The 16,316-nt window shown below is 37.5% G+C and overlaps 1 protein-coding gene across 6 annotated transcripts in view; it reads right to left on the bottom strand.

Annotated features, from left to right (window-relative positions):
• The window catches only part of LOC121330880 (breast cancer anti-estrogen resistance protein 3 homolog), a 100,009-nt gene that overhangs the window by 11,908 nt on the left and 71,785 nt on the right, over positions 1–16,316 (bottom strand). The window contains exon 1 of one of the 6 annotated variants that reach the window (XM_041277788.1): positions 8,107–8,287. The exons of 4 other annotated variants lie outside the window; for them this stretch is intronic. In XM_041277788.1, the coding sequence (XP_041133722.1) occupies positions 8,107–8,121 (15 nt within the window). In that variant the 5' untranslated portion in view covers positions 8,122–8,287. Of the gene's footprint in view, positions 1–7,266; positions 7,607–8,106; positions 8,288–16,316 lie in introns of those variants that run through there. One more of the 6 variants, XM_041277787.1, reaches the window with a different exon arrangement.

A 16,316-nucleotide genomic window follows, 5' to 3' on the forward strand; every position in this document is an offset into this window, starting at 1 on the left:
AGTTAGTGCAGTGGCACACATGAAACCTACTCAAGCTGTTTGTGGTGTGATTGTTACTTTAAGCAGTTTAGTGGCAGTTTGAATTTTGACTGATAGAGAAAATGAGCGCTTAGGGAAAGCAGAGACACAGGGATTAGTGAGGTGCTGATGCTTGGCTTGTGATTATTTAGAAACACGACAAAGCTGCTGGAAAGATTAGTTCACAGCTGCAGGGTGCATGTGACAGTCAGAAGGTGATCCTGATGTCATTGTCATCACCACTGAATACACTTCCTAGTTTAAACCTGATTGAGCATGAAAGAATAAGTCAAAACACAGACGGCCTGCTGGTATTCAATTACTGGAGCTTAAAAGTATTCAGCTGATGCCTCTAGTCTATTCCTTAAAGGAAAAGTTGGACTAAAAATAATTAATAGCTAACACAGGCAATTTTTTTTTTGCAGTATACACATAAATTGGTAAATCAAACCTATAATATTCATGTGTTTATATGTTGTACTTCATGCAGTATTTCTATCAATGAACCATGATAAACACAGATATGCAATATTTTAACATTTTCCTGCAGTCTCAGTTGCTGATATAAAGGTGGGCTACAATTCAAATCACACATTTACAGATTGAAGCTCCAGGATTACAGGGATGGAAATAAGACTCTTGTTCCATAGCGCTTTGATCCATTCCTGGTTTTACTATGAGTTTAACAGGACTCACCTGAGTTTGTTACCTATACACTGTGACTAATCAAACTTGTATTAGAATCTGGCATGGGTGAAACTGCTATAGTCTTATTTCTATCCCTGGATTATCATTCTTGGTTTGAGTGCATTTTGTGGGGTCCAAAAAAGTTAAACGACGTTGCAAGTCTGCGATTTTACAGAGCAACACCTATTGCACAGGTAATAGATAAACAGAGAGGTCTGTTATGGGGATAACACCGGTTTGTTATTAACGAATTAGTCATTAAGCAGACAGTCTTGACTTTATAAAAATACTTCACTGTAAACGTGTTGTTTCATGGCCAAGGTCAAGAATCACTGTGCTACAAACCCTCTTATGGAGAGCTGATCAAGCAGTGACTCCAGAAAAATACAGCTCATTGAACTGCAGAGCTGATCAACTAGCGACTCCAGAGGCAGTGAGCTCTAGAAAAGGCTTTAGTTTGAAAAGACAGAAGGCAATCTGTAGTCCTGGGTACTGTAAAAGCAAGGAGAGTCAAAATTCAAATTCAATTTAAAACGACAGGTTTAGGGAGAAGAAAACTACGGTAGATGCGTGAAGTTGCTACATTTTGGTCAGCTTTAGTAAACTCAACTTTTTTCCCAGTGATATATTTTAGTGATATATAGTAATCAGTAAGGCTGTTTGAGCCAGAAAGGTTGCATAGCTTTGCTCTAGTATATTCAGTTCTCTCCAGTCTAGCCAGTCTTCCCATACTCCGGCACTGTGAATATCTAACAAAAACATGTGATATGCTCATAAAGCAATATGAACACAGGAAGATTTATTAAAGAATTATTATAGTGGCTAGACATCTGACAGACTGACTCCCTGCATTTCTCTCTTTTACAGGGTGTTTGTCACAGCCTTCATTAACATAATGACAGAACATTGTTGAGTTTTATTATTAAAATAAGAAGGTTGTGTGTGTAATACTTGGCAAGTGTGAAGGCATATTTTTAGGAATGAGACCCAATGTAAAGCGCCAAATAGTCTCTGCATGCTCGGTTGTAAATTATTTATATACTACTTTTATATGTGTTTAACTGCAGGCATATTTATTACAGGACTCACAAAACCCTGCACTGTGCTGGCATTAAAACGTTCTCTCTGCATAATGCTAACTTACTATAAGTATTAATATCTGACTCTGTAGTCATTATCTGCTAAATTATTAACTGGAATTGATTTATAACCACTGTTAATTTGAGTTCCATCTTAGAAAATAATTACTGTATAAAATTATTATTTACTCATAACCTGTTTGGCTCATAGTTTTTATGCCAGAACTGAGTAACATTTACAGCAGTTTTTTGTTTACCAAAAATAAAACAGTTCAACTGAGTGCAAAATAACAAATAATTTACAATTAAGCTCCAGCGCTTATCTCGCCTATCATAAATATAGCTGACTGAACTTCACGCAGTAAAAAAAAAAAAAAAGAAAAAAATATGCTGCACTTGTTCTCAAGGATGCCTACAGTCCTTGAAATCAGTACCAGCTTTATATATTTACAAATACGTTGCTTTCCGTGGTTTAATGGAAATAGCATGGTCTAATTTGAAGTATTACTCATAAAAAAAGTATTCTGTTACCCAGAAGAAATTGGAAAGCTTTGACTAGTGTTGTATTGGATGCATACAAGTGCTAGGCTGTTTATTCATCAGGAATTAAAGCTGAATCCTCACATGAATAATAAGCTCCTCTAGCCGGCACGGCTCCACTTTGGTGTTTTGATTAAGCCTGTAAATGAAATGCTAACGACTCAGTTTTCTGTAAGGATGGATACCAACATTTTACACTCATTTGCACATTAGAATTAGGTCATAGTCCCGGGAGTCACCTTTACTATAACTCATTAGCTTATAACCAGCTTAAATTGTACTTGCTTCAGCCAGGCAAATATTGCAGCTTAAAAACATATTGCATGAGGAAGACCAAGGGTATTTTTTAAGGCAGTTAAGAAATGTGTCAATGTGCTTGCTGGGGTCTCAAGTTAGAAAGGTAATGCAAAATGTGTTAATAGTGTTGGCATCCATAGAAGCAGCAATGTAATTTATTGCAATTGGCAAGTTCTGATTGCATTAGTCATTACTTTAAACAGGCCAAAAAGCAATGCTTTCTGGCAAGTTTCGGGGGAAACATATATTTGCTAAAAACAGTTGTTGACAAGTTCTATCAGAGGCCCTTCTAATATTGAGGGAGAGGGAGGGAGGGTCAATCACTAAAACACAAACCAACAGCAGCCACAGATTTCCAGACATGTTGTCATTGCTAGTTTAATCTGCAGTTCAGACAACGAGACTCCTAATACAAAGGAGTTGTTAATAACTGGTTTGTGATTTAAGAAGTGAAAATGATTAAATGGTTATTACAAAAACTCCATGTGTTTTTACAAGCTCAAAGGGAGCTGTGTGCACTCATGGGATTAGTTAATGCAAAAAAAATTACTTTTACACAGTTTATCAACTTTTTTTTCTCTGATGTAACTATTTATTAGTAGTGTTATAAGGCAGAATTAAGATGAATTTTGATGTCCCTGGTCTATCCTTATCAAACGTCTCAACAATTACCAGCCTCCCTAATGCACGGCTCTATGTGTCTGATGTTCTGCCCTATCATTCTCATCTCTCAGAACTTCCTGGCACACAGGGTCATTTACTGAGAGCGTCCACTTGTGCTGTGTCTTGCCCTTCCTGTTGATAATTAAACTGAGACCCCTATCTCCTCATGCAATACCCTGGAGGAGGTTTGTTGACTCTCCTTCTATGATTAAACACTATCCACTACTGCCCCGCCTTGATATGCCACGTAATTTGCCACATTATATTCTTCAAACACAGAGCTCCATGGCTTAAAAGCATCACAACAACACAAGGAGAAGCTATTGAAGGATTTGCATTCCATTTAGAGTTTAAAACTAAATACTCAAAAGGAATGAAATTCCCATTTGGTGTGCATGTAGGAGAGCAAGATTGATGTCTCTGGGAAACAATCAAAGCAACAGGATGATAGGATGTCTAATATCAGCATGTGTGCTGCCAACAGGTCACCTGTAAAATGAATACAGTGTGTTTTTTCCTGTGGGTTTTATATACGTACAAACCACTCACAGTGTAGACTCTGCACACATGCAGCTACAGGACATACTGTAACTTAGTACAGTAGTCTGGAGTTCTCTACTGCCCATTGCCACTCTTTCAAGTGCTCTGGTTCATGTTGTTCCCTTTAATTTAAAAGCCATCCCAGGGTTTGTCTAGTATTTCAGAGATTATTAGGAAGCATATTTAAAGGATTAAGGCTCGTTCCAGCAGTACTGACTTGCTGAAGCGTTGGATTGTCTAAGCCAGTGCTTCTCAAACCTGATCCTGGTCCCTGTGTCTTCTGGATTTCATTCCAACTGAGCTCTCAATTACTTAACTAGACTTAATTGAACTAATAATTTGCTTAATTAGACCTCTTTACTTGTTTTCAGCTCTGAGAACAGTTGAAGATTTCAAGTTAGCAGTACATTTTAAAATCTGCATCTTTTTCAGAGCTGGGAACAATTAAGTAAATGATTAGTTTTAAACGTACTGAAGCCTCAAGCCCACCACCTTCATATTTAGGCACAGGCCTTGCTTAAACCTAAGAAATCTTGCATGGGGACTGCAGAGGAATGAATGGGGGAAGGTGGAGTGCACATCTGAAGCTAAAACTGCTACAAGGTGACAGGCATTGATTTACGAGTAGTTTTAGTTGTTTGTTCCTCTCGCCCGACTCCTGTTAACAAGACCTTCGCATAGCATCCATTCTGAGAGTTCTGCAAGACGACTGTTAAACTGAACATGTATTGCTTGCTACCTCACTTACGGCCATCGTGACCCAGCACTTTTTTCAATAAAGAGGTTGAAGACGGGAGTCCAATATATCTAAGCAGTGACGCAGCTCTATATCCAGAAGAGTTTAACAGCATTGACATGGTGCAGCAGTCAAAAAGTCCCTTTTATTTTTCGCCTGTATGAGGAAAGTGAAAATTGGGTGGAAACCCTTTTAAACTGCTGATGAACTTGGATTATTGATCGGTCATCAATAATGTTCAATCATTTGGGATACTGAACAATAATACTGGTCTTTATGCTGGGTGTTATAGGTTTCAGGTAATATTATTACAGCTTTGATTTCTCATTTCAATGGACTGAGCATATCTTGACATTATTTATTTCACTGCCAGTTTCAGCAGGATAGCACAGCAAGTAATAACTGAAAGGGAACTTTCTATCCAGCTAAGACAGCAGTAGGTGCAGACTAACAGCTTTTCTTTAGTGTTGTTCCCCTCAGTGGCTTTAAAAGGAATGAATAGTTCAACAACATAATGAGAAGAATAGCTGTGAAAAAGGGTATTTTAAAACTACACTTTCAAAGCAGTATTTATTTACAAGTATTTGTTTTTCAGGGTGGTGCTCAGTAAACATATTTGTTTTGTGTGTAGTACAAGGCATTTTTATGAGGTATGATACAGGTTTAAAGCCAACCAGCTGACTGAATAGCTGTTACTTCTAAAAAGGGAAGTGGAATTTTCTTCAAATAATGAACATATGGTAAATCTTTGAATCGCATCAGGCCAGGGTCAGGGGGTGGTGGAGGGCCAGTAAATCTCAGTATTGCGTATGTAAGCAATGAAAACTGGGGGTTTAATATTAGCAACAGCAGCAGGGGAGGCTATTATAGCAGTTTTGTAATCGAATAAGCCTGTACAATTTGCTACTCATTTTAGTTACTCTTTTAGAACTGTAGGAGTGGCTCTCTTTTGCAGTCATATACTGCATGAAAGAACCAGCTGTGTCCTACTGTAAATAAGCAGGCTAAAATTAAAGACACACTATATTGGATGCTTCAGGGGCCCCTTATATAGCTAGATTTTGAATTTTTGGAACTAGTCTTTAACTTATTTGCATTTATATTTAAATGACCCCCCCCTGACCCAGGCCAAACACAGTCTACACTGTTCCGCATCCCCAAGACCATCTGGAGCTGGTCAAACGGAAAGTTTCCATGACAACCCCTTAGTTATTTAATTAAAAAAAAAAAAAAGAATCATGCCAAACCCTGTCCAGGGTCTCATACTCAGGCAGCCCCTGCAGACCAAAACACCAGACATAAAGAAAAACAAACTTGAGGCTATTTTGGGCCTAAACCTTCCACAAATATAGAAAGATTTGAATTTGGTGGACTACATCAGCAAGTTCTCATGAGCATGCCTCCAGAACTAAGAGCTTGAAAAGGCATACCAGAGAACAGCACATTCAATTAATGGCATTAACCACTAGCTGCTGAAGTACGGCCAGTCGGGATTTAAGTCATGGTTATTTTTGAATATAAATCGCTGTTATGTTTATACACACTTCCCATGCTCACTGAACTATGATTTATGAAACACAAATAGAAATGCCTGTTAGAAGGCAGCCCCCTAATATACTTTCAGTCCACGACTATTAATAATACCGGAGGTACCTGTTCACTTCAGATATTGGCTTTGTGCCTCTCAGCATATTCTCTGCATTGGTATAATACATTAACACATACACATAAGCTTACAGAAGCCGAACGCTTTTGAATAGTTAACGTATAAATAGAAAATGAATAGGGATAAAAAAAATGTGTTCCTTATGTTTACCCCCCCCACACACACACACACACACACACACACACACACACACACACACACACATATATATATATATATATATATATATATATATATATATATATATATATATATATATATATATATATATATAAAAATTAAGAAGAAAAGTAATTGCTAAACTGAAAACAATGTTAATAATTTGTTAGAATTTTGGCTTTCATCTTCTTCAAACAGGTGGTAGAAATAGCCAGGCCGACAGATGTGACTGTTTGAAATGTCTAAATTTTTATACTAATAACATCATTCATCTCTACTCTGTGATTGACCCAGAGAAACCATGGCTTTGGATTAGCAAAACAGCAGCTTATTGGTACCAGTGTGACAGTTTAACTAAACATTCACTCCAGTGTAGGTTGCATGAAGTAACGTTTAAACTCTGTCAGGCAACATAGTAATGTCTTACTAGTTTTGAACCATTTCATTTGGAGTTTAGCCATCTAGTCCCCAAACAGAAAGAGCTAAGACATCTTCAACACTTCTATTTAATGCTTCATCTGCTGTGTCCTGCTGCAAGGTATCTCAGAGTTACTCGGTTTAAATTACAATACCCTCAGACAAACACACTTGTACAAAACAGGGAAATAAAAAAAAAAAAAAAGGTTTCGCTAGACATTTCCACAGAAGATGTGTCAGTAATTGCTGGGTGTGAAAACAATAATAATAATAATAATAATAATAATAATCACTAATTTTACTACAGAACATTTAAAAAGACCTCCTGTGCTCTCGACCCAAAACAGATGGGTCATATTTCAATTTCGATTGTAGTAAGATATTTTCTTGCTTAACAGTGTTAGACTTCTCTGGTGATGCTGTCGTGCACCTTCACTAACAGAGCCAGCAAGCCCCTCACTCACCTTCACCCCAATAACAGAGCTCCTCTGATAGAAGCAGCAGAGCGCTGCAGTGATGGTCCTCAGCACATTACATCGCTCGGACATGCTTGTGCCCATTGAAGAAATTCCAAGAGAGAGAAGAGAGACCCTGGATTGACCCACTGAGTCACATTCACAGCAACATCTGTCAAGCTAACACTGGCTGGGTCATTGTGTGCATGGTGGGTATCCTCAGACTGTCTTGCCTGAGAACGCGTCTGTTTTTGATTGTGCCTCTTGGATGAAGCCTGTACTGTGAGTGTGTTTTTACAGCATGCTGGCATGCTGACCCACAGCTGTCCATGTATGGAGTGCTGGAATTCTCATGTGATCCAGCTCTCCTGCTAATGAAATTCTAACCATCTGGGAGGGCTTCACTACAGATTGCTGGTGCTCCCAACCCTCTGCTTTCACAAAGCCCCCCTCGCACACACACACAGACATTCGCTGTAGATTTACATGCATTGGCAATTCTAAAAACCACAGTATTCACACTACAGGTCATATTATTTAGCATTTACTTTGTAATTTTTGTTTTCAAACTGAATTTCAACTGAATTTCCAACCAGAATGGTTTTACCTCAGAAATTATATCAGGAGAACAAATCTTCTGTGATAATACCGTTGCCAGTGAATTCAGTCTAGAAATGGCAATGAACAAGTCTGCAAAAACAATGCTTTACGACCATTAAAAAAACCAACAATATTTAGACAAATCTACAGTTCATAATTATTATTACTATTACTACTATATATTTAAGTATTGAGAAATATATTCATCTTGCAAGTATACTGACATTCAGTTGGTAAGGGTTCACTTACCCATAACACCATCATTTTTAGAAAATTACTCAGAGAAGCTTTAAGTTTTAAATCAAGAGTACCCTAGCCTGCCAAATAACCAAAACTAAAAGCAGCTAAATGAGAATGCGTTGCCGTAGGTGGCTCCCTACATCCTGGAGAGATGAACGGGGATGGCGTTGTCCCAAACACAAACACTGGTGACTCAACTTTCAAGATTAAGGGAGACTCCAAAAGCTTGCTGCTTAAGCCCAAATTTATTTACTTTTGATCAAGACAACTCCTCTCTACAAGTGACGAGCAAACAGGAGCTGCAGGGCCACCCGTTTCATAGATGACGATGGCGCACGTGGGGGACTGCTGTTGTTATTTATTTAAGCTTTAATTCAGAAAGAGGTGTCTAAAGGATGAAACACACTTGAACATCCTGTGTCATTTCCAACATGTTAACGTAAGTGACGGACAGTGTAACCGAGCTCTATTATACAACTTCCTATAAAATACTATAGAACTCTGTGCACATATTCCTTATGAAGTTGTGTTATACAGTGTTTAAGGCTCTTTACTTTTATTTTATTGTACTTATTTATTTTTACTGGATCATTTCTGGGGTTTAACAAAAGTTAAACTCATTCACAGTTTGCGAACTCCCCGCAACGGTAACACATGTCAATTATATGGAGGCAACATTTGGTGGTTTGAGGGACTATCGCCTGGTCGTTTGGTTGACCATGGGGTAATTGAAAAAGGGTGGCGATTGGGGAAGGTGGAGGGATGGGAATTGATTGAACGAACAGAGCAGTATGAGACAGGTAAATGTTATATTTAGCTTTTTTTCTCGAAATGAAATACAGATAAATATAAATTATTATACAATTAAAAAAAGAGCCTTCATTATTTTCCTACCTTTTCATTGAAGTTCATTGGACCCCATGCCACACAACAAAAAGTGCTGCATTTTTAGCATTGACAGACATCGATTCTGTGGGATATATACTGTGTTTCACTATTAAAATTAGTCTGTTTCACTCAGCAGATTGGAAAGACTTGTGTTAGCAACAGTAGGAAACATTTCAGTACAGTGCAGCCCCTCAGCAAGCTAAAGGAGCTTTGTCAGAGCTCATTCTAAATGCACTGTACTTTACTTCAAATCGTTAAACCCGTCAACTACTGTGTTATTCATTGGATTTAAATAAAGGGAATATTTGATATCATCTCCATTTTCCTAATATTTCATTTCTTACATGTTTAATATCCTGTTGTGTGTGTTCTGTATGACTCGGAATTGCTTGTGTGCTTAGATCATTATTTGCAATGCTTATAACAACTGGGACTGCTTCTCAATAAAAACTACTCAAAGAGAGATCAATATTTTGCCTTGCTTTCTAACTATTCCAGCAAAAACTGCTTCTGAAAAGACTTCTTAGCTGACCTCACAGTCAGCTGCAATGCACAGGGGAGCATAGCAGTTTTGGAACTGTGTATTATTTATCCATTTAGCTCCAGCTCATTAATTTCAGGCTGATAATAAAATGTAAATAGTGGCATTAAAACCTGTTGGCACACCCTCATCAAATGAAAAGAATGCACTCCCAGATCACTGGGAAATCTCTAAACTGAAACTAATTAAGACCCGGCTTCCTGATGTATACAAGTTCCCTAGTGAGGAACGCTGAGAAGTTCTACGATGTGGCTTTGAATCTGTAGCCAATGCATTTTACAAGTAAAGATTCTGTGAAAGGGGAAAAGTAATCATTTCCCCAGTTTAAACAAAGTGAAATCAATTTTGTGGTTTGGAAAATGTTTGTCATATTTTGCATGTGTACATACTGTACTAAATATTTGATTTCACATTCATTGCATCTAAAACAAATAGCAATACTAACATATGTGCAATGTTCTGTATTTGCATTTATTCATTTTTGTGTTTCCTGTAGCAAAGCTTTCAATACAATTGGAACACCCACAAACAGACTACACTGGATATATATTTGATCTCTGTCTGGATCGGCACAATTACTCTGCAAATTTACAAATGGATCCTTTCACATAGTGAAATGGTGCATCAGAATCTAGGAGCTGAAGAATTATAGGCTGCGTAAGCCAGAGAAACAATTGGATTTGACCATTTTTTCGCAGGCATTTCCTATTTCAGAAGTTATTGAGCACAAATTTAACCCACTGAAGCACACACAACACACTGCATTTGTGATTATGCTCCTTGTCTTTTATTAAAAGCCCCTCTTTCTAATTGCTGTACTTCTGCACTCCATGTTGCTGAATCTGACTTTTAAAGAGGAATCAATACTTTGATTGAGCTGGAAACTGAAATTGCAAAGTGTGCCAAAGTTTCCTCCCATCTTAAATCCCTTTATAGGAAAAAGTATACCGGTCAAGTCAGTCATTAATGAGTAAGTAGTAGAGCCTGATTTAATGTAACATTCAATTTCAATCTACAGTAAGGGCAACACGTCCATTCAATCCACATTCTTCTTTTTGACATCACAAGAAAGCAAACAGCACAAATTTAATTAACTCAATGCTGCTTGCTCAGGAGCTAACCAGAGCAAACAGCTAAGCAAGGAAATTACACAAATACACAAAGATGTTGTAACAGTAAGGATTACATCCCTGTAGCCAATAGTCTTGACCCATTCATCAATATAAAAACAAGAAGCACAGCCCAAAAGCTTTTCATACAGTTACCATTTCATTACTTCAGCATTTTATAGTTTCTAAATTGAATTATTAGAAATACTCATTCAAAAGGAATAAAAAGAAGACAAGTGTTGAATTGACAGCAGAACTGGCAGAAGGCACAGGTGTCGTTGTCCATCAAATCAACAGTACAAAGGTCGCTCTTGAAATCAGGACTTAAAAGATGTGTTGCAGTAAGAATATCTCTGTTAAGAAAGGGGAACAAGACTAAAAGGCTAAAACATGCACACAAACACAGAAATTGGACTATGGAACAATAGTCAAAGGTGCTTTGGACTGTTGATGAATGTGTGAACTATGCTTATTACACATACTTGTCTACATGTGAAGTGCAGTGATCCTGAAGGAGTTTGCACATAGTTATACAGTGTTATGGAGCCCTTACAAAGGTGTTATGACTGCCATGTAGTGCTATTCAAGCAAAGCTTTACCCATTGGGTTGATACATCTCTTTTCTGTTCTCTTATTTCTTGCTGCAGTGAAACCTTCTAAATACAATGTTATGTAGCACCTATGAAAGTGATATAAAAGCTGTGTAATGTCCAATTCAAACTAGGCATGTTAAAGGAGGGTGCTTGTCTGGTTCCACTGTATTTAAGTATAGGACCTCAGTATATTGGTGCAGTTCAGCAAATCAGCAGACACTGCAGGCTTTTCAATTCCATTCAGCAGTTAAGTCTATTAATAAACCAAAGGCAGCGTAAATCAATTCAGGGCTCTTACAGTAAATTAACAGGAATTAATTATTGACTTTAAGCACATAACAATTATCGGTGTAATGGAAATTACTTTTAAATGCTGATCCCACTACTGACAGTCTGAATGAACCTGGCTAAAGTATTTGATAAGTTGCATCGGTTTAGCTGCGGACAGAAGAAGATGGCAGGTTTGTTTTATTGGCATTGCCTGCTTAATATGGGGCACTTTCTTGCGGAAAAGAGAAATTCACAGCAAAGAGAAATTCACTCTCAACTTGAGGTAGCCACCGAACACTTCGAAACATACTAAGTCTTTCTATCATTTTGCTGTACATTTTGTTCTGGTGAAGTCTATTTACACTTTCACCACACTATAGATTCACTTCCCATGCAGCCGGTAATGAGCAGCGTTGTAATGTCAAATATTCATATATAACCAGACACCTCCCCTGGTAGCCGTTTAGCATTAAGCTGACTCCAGAGGGGTTTGGAGCGCTGTTTCTGAGACAGGAATATCTCTGAATGTCTCTTTGTTGCTTGGAGAATTTAATGTTTTAACTACTAGTATTCTTAAGATGAATGATGGGAACCATCTATATAATAGGTGCATTTGACACATTCTGATCTTCAAAGGATCCTCTTGGATTTCAGTATAATAATAATAATAATAATAATAATATAATAATAATAATAATAATAATAAATAGCCCGGGAAAACTTGCTACAGTCTATATTTTGCAATTCTAATAGTTAGAGGACACTAGAGGACACCAGTTTTCAGTATCTCAACTCCTTAGCTCTGCAAGTATTATGTATTTCTTATGTAGTTATCATTATTTTCATTGTTATTATGTATTTGTTTAAAAAAAAGTGTCAAAAGTCAACAGTGTGCCTAATGTCCATTATCACTATAAATTTGCAGCTTATACTATGCATTGACCACTGTTTGACATGTTTTTGTTTGTGTTTTTTTTTTTATGTGCTTTACCATCAAGGGCTTTACAATGCTTTCACTTCGCTTTATCACACATTGCTATGCTTTTACTATGGTCAACACTTATAATGGTGGTTCTATATTACACTTACAGTACAATATAAATATGTATCGACGGACCAAGCATTTGTAAGGATACATTTCACTCTGTTTATTTTAACTAATAACGCCCATAATTTCCTGCTATTGTTGAGTCAGGCATTTTATCTGAGATCAAAATGTGTTGCATTTCATCAGATTGTAATGTGAAAGCATGCTGCTTGGGAGATGATGTCCTTTTCAACAGCAGTAAACAACCCAGTAACATACCAATGCTTATGTTTTGTTCTGTTTCTTACTGTGGTTCATCCATCCTTCCCTGAATGTCAAATTGCAGATCTTCTCTGCTGCAAGTCCTAATCTACCTGTAGTTTGTGACTCTGTAACGTTTATTTTCTATGAGGTGCAAGGACAGGTTCAGACTGTATTTAGCTTCTTATGAACTGTAGTCCAGCATATTTTCTCGTTTCATACAACACACATGTTGCACGTAAAAATAACCCTAACAAGGTTCTTTACAGTGGTCTCGTTACCCCTTTCCTCTGTCCTTACTGGGCAGTAGTACCACAGCTAACGCTTGCTTGATCTCTTGCCTATGAAGTGACATTTATTAAAGGCAGTGGCACTGGACACAAAGCAACTTTCTGGAAACTGCAGAAGCAACTAGATGGCGTTTTCAAGCAATACTGAACTACAATCAAGATGGTTTTGGATGCGTTGCCTGAACGTGATAGAGATTTCTTGAAATCATCAACAACTAGAAAGGAAGGGGGGAGAAATCAACAAAAAAACAGAAGGGAGACCGCATCAAAACAAGAACAACAACTCAGGTAAGACAACCATTAAATGTATTTATCTAAATGCTAGAAGTATCAGAAACAAAATTCTAGAACTTGAAGCTACTGCACTAACAGGTAACTATGATGTGATAGGTGTTACAGAAACGTGGTTATCTGAGAGTGATGGGGACGAATATAATATTTGTGGGTATACACTGTATAGGAAAGACAGGCAGGACAGAAGAGGAGGAGGGGTAGCGCTATACATAAGAAACAGTCTTGAAGCCCAGGTGTTAAACCTGGACAAAGAAAATAAAACCGAATCAATATGGGTCAGAATAACAGACAAAAATTCAAAAGGCATAATAATAGGAGCATGCTATAGACCGCCAGATTCAGACGGTGAGCACAATAATCTGTTATACAATGACATTAGAAATGTGTGTAGCAAAGGAGAAGCCATACTAATGGGGGATTTCAACTTCCCCCAAATAAAATGGGAAAACCCGGTGGGTAGCGCGAAGGATGAAATAGAAATGGTGGAAATGACAAATGACTGCTTCCTAACACAATTTGTGAAGGCACCCACTAGAGGGGAGGCATGCCTTGATTTAGTCTTTTCAAATAACGAAGATAGAATAACTAAAACAGAGGTCAGAGAACCACTGGCAAACTCAGACCACAACATGGTCTCATTTGAAGTGTTTTTTAAATCCCCAAAAGTAAAGACTAAAGCTAAGGTTTACAATTTTAGAAAAGCAAACTATGAAGGTATGAAACAGAGACTAACAGAAGTAGATTGGAGTAAAATAGAGAAAACACCCACAGAAGAAGGATGGTTGTTCTTCAAAAATGTAGTACTAGAGGCGCAAAACAATTATATCCCTAAAGTAGACAAATCTAAATGTAAAACTAAATTGCCAAAATGGTTTAATAGATCAATTAAAAAAAATATTCAGCGAAAAAAGGCACTTTACAGAGCATTAAAAAAGGACCAAAAAGAAAGTACGCAGAAAGAGTACACAGAACTGCAAACGCAAGTCAAAAAGGAAGTTAGAAAGGCCAAGAGAGAAATAGAAATAAACATTGCTAAGGGAGCTAAAACCAATTCCAAAATGTTTTTCCAATATTACAACAGCAAGAGAACATTCAAAGAGGAGATTAAATGTTTAAGAGATACAAATGGCAAAATCGTAGATGAAGAAAAAAAAATAGCAAATATGTTAAATGATTACTTTTCACAAGTTTTTACAAAGGAAGATACTGACAACATGCCCCACATGTCATCCAGTTCCTATCCAGTTTTAAATAACTTTAGCATAACTGAGGCAGAAGTGTTAAAGGGACTAGGAGCTCTTAAAATAAACAAATCCCCTGGGCCGGATGAGATCCTCCCAGTAGTACTCAAATAAATGAAAGAAGTCATTTACAAACCGCTAACCAAGATCATGCAGCAGTCTCTTGACACAGGGGTGGTACCGACAGACTGGAAAATTGCAAACGTAATACCGATCCACAAAAAGGGAAACAAAACTGAACCAGGTAACTACAGACCAGTAAGCCTGACTTCTATTATATGCAAACTTATGGAAACTATAATAAGATCCAAAATGGAAAATTACCTATATGGTAACAGGGTACTGGGAGACAGTCAACATGGTTTTAGGAAAGGGAGATCGTGCCTAACTAACTTGCTTGATTTTTTTGAGGATGCAACATCGATAATGGATAATTGCAAAGCATATGACATGGTTTATTTAGATTTCCAGAAAGCTTTTGACAAAGTCCCGCACAAAAGATTAATTCTCAAACTGAACGCAGTTGGGATTCAAGGAAACACATGTACATGGATTAGGGAGTGGTTAACATGTAGAAAACAGAAAGTACTGATTAGAGGAAAAACCTCAGAATGGAGTGTGGTAACCAGCGGTGTACCACAGGGATCAGTATTAGGTCCTCTGCTATTCCTAATCTACATTAATGATTTAGATTCTGGTATAGTAAGCAAACTTGTTAAATTTGCAGACGACACAAAAGTAGGAGGAGTGGCAAACACTGTTGCAGCAGCAAAGGTCATTCAAAATGATCTAGACAAGATTCAGAACTGGGCAGACACATGGCAAATGACATTTAATAGAGAAAAGTGTAAGGTACTGCACGCAGGAAATAAAAATGTACATTATAAATATCATATGGGAGATATTGAAATTGGAGAAGGAACCTATGAAAAAGACCTAGGAGTTTTTTTTGACTCAGAAATGTCTTCATCTAGACAATGTGGGGAAGCTATAAAAAAGGCTAACAAGATGCTCGGATACATTGTGAAAAGTGTTGAATTTAAATCAAGGGAAGTAATGTTAAAACTGTACAATGCACTAGTAAGACCTCATCTTGAATATTGTGTTCAGTTCTGGTCACCTCGCTATAAAAAAGATATTGCTGCTCTAGAAAGAGTGCAAAGAAGAGCGACCAGAATTATTCCGGGCTTAAAAGGCATGTCATATGCAGACAGGCTAAAAGAATTGAATCTGTTCAGTCTTGAACAAAGAAGACTACGTGGCGACCTAATTCAAGCATTCAAAATTCTAAAAGGTATTGACAGTGTCGACCCAAGGGACTTTTTCAGCCTGAAAAAAGAAACAAGGACCAGGGGTCACAAATGGAGTTTAGAAAAAGGGGCATTCAGAACAGAAAATAGGAGACACTTTTTTACACAGAGAATTGTGAGGGTCTGGAATCAACTCCCCAGTAATGTTGTTGAAGCTGACACCCTGGGATCCTTCAAGAAGCTGCTTGATGAGATTTTGGGATCAATAAGCTACTAACAACCAAACGAGCAAGATGGGCCGAATGGCCTCCTCTCGTTTGTAAACTTTCTTATGTTCTTAACTAGTTCCAGCATTGCTTTACTGACTTTTCATTCCTCCCAAGAAAAAAAGTCTATATAGTCTATTAATCAGGATACTGTAAGGTAACCTGTTTTTCCTATTTCTACTCAAAAAT

Source organism: Polyodon spathula, chromosome 18 (genome assembly GCF_017654505.1).
Source record: "Polyodon spathula isolate WHYD16114869_AA chromosome 18, ASM1765450v1, whole genome shotgun sequence".
In the NCBI taxonomy this organism is placed as follows: domain Eukaryota; kingdom Metazoa; phylum Chordata; class Actinopteri; order Acipenseriformes; family Polyodontidae; genus Polyodon; species Polyodon spathula.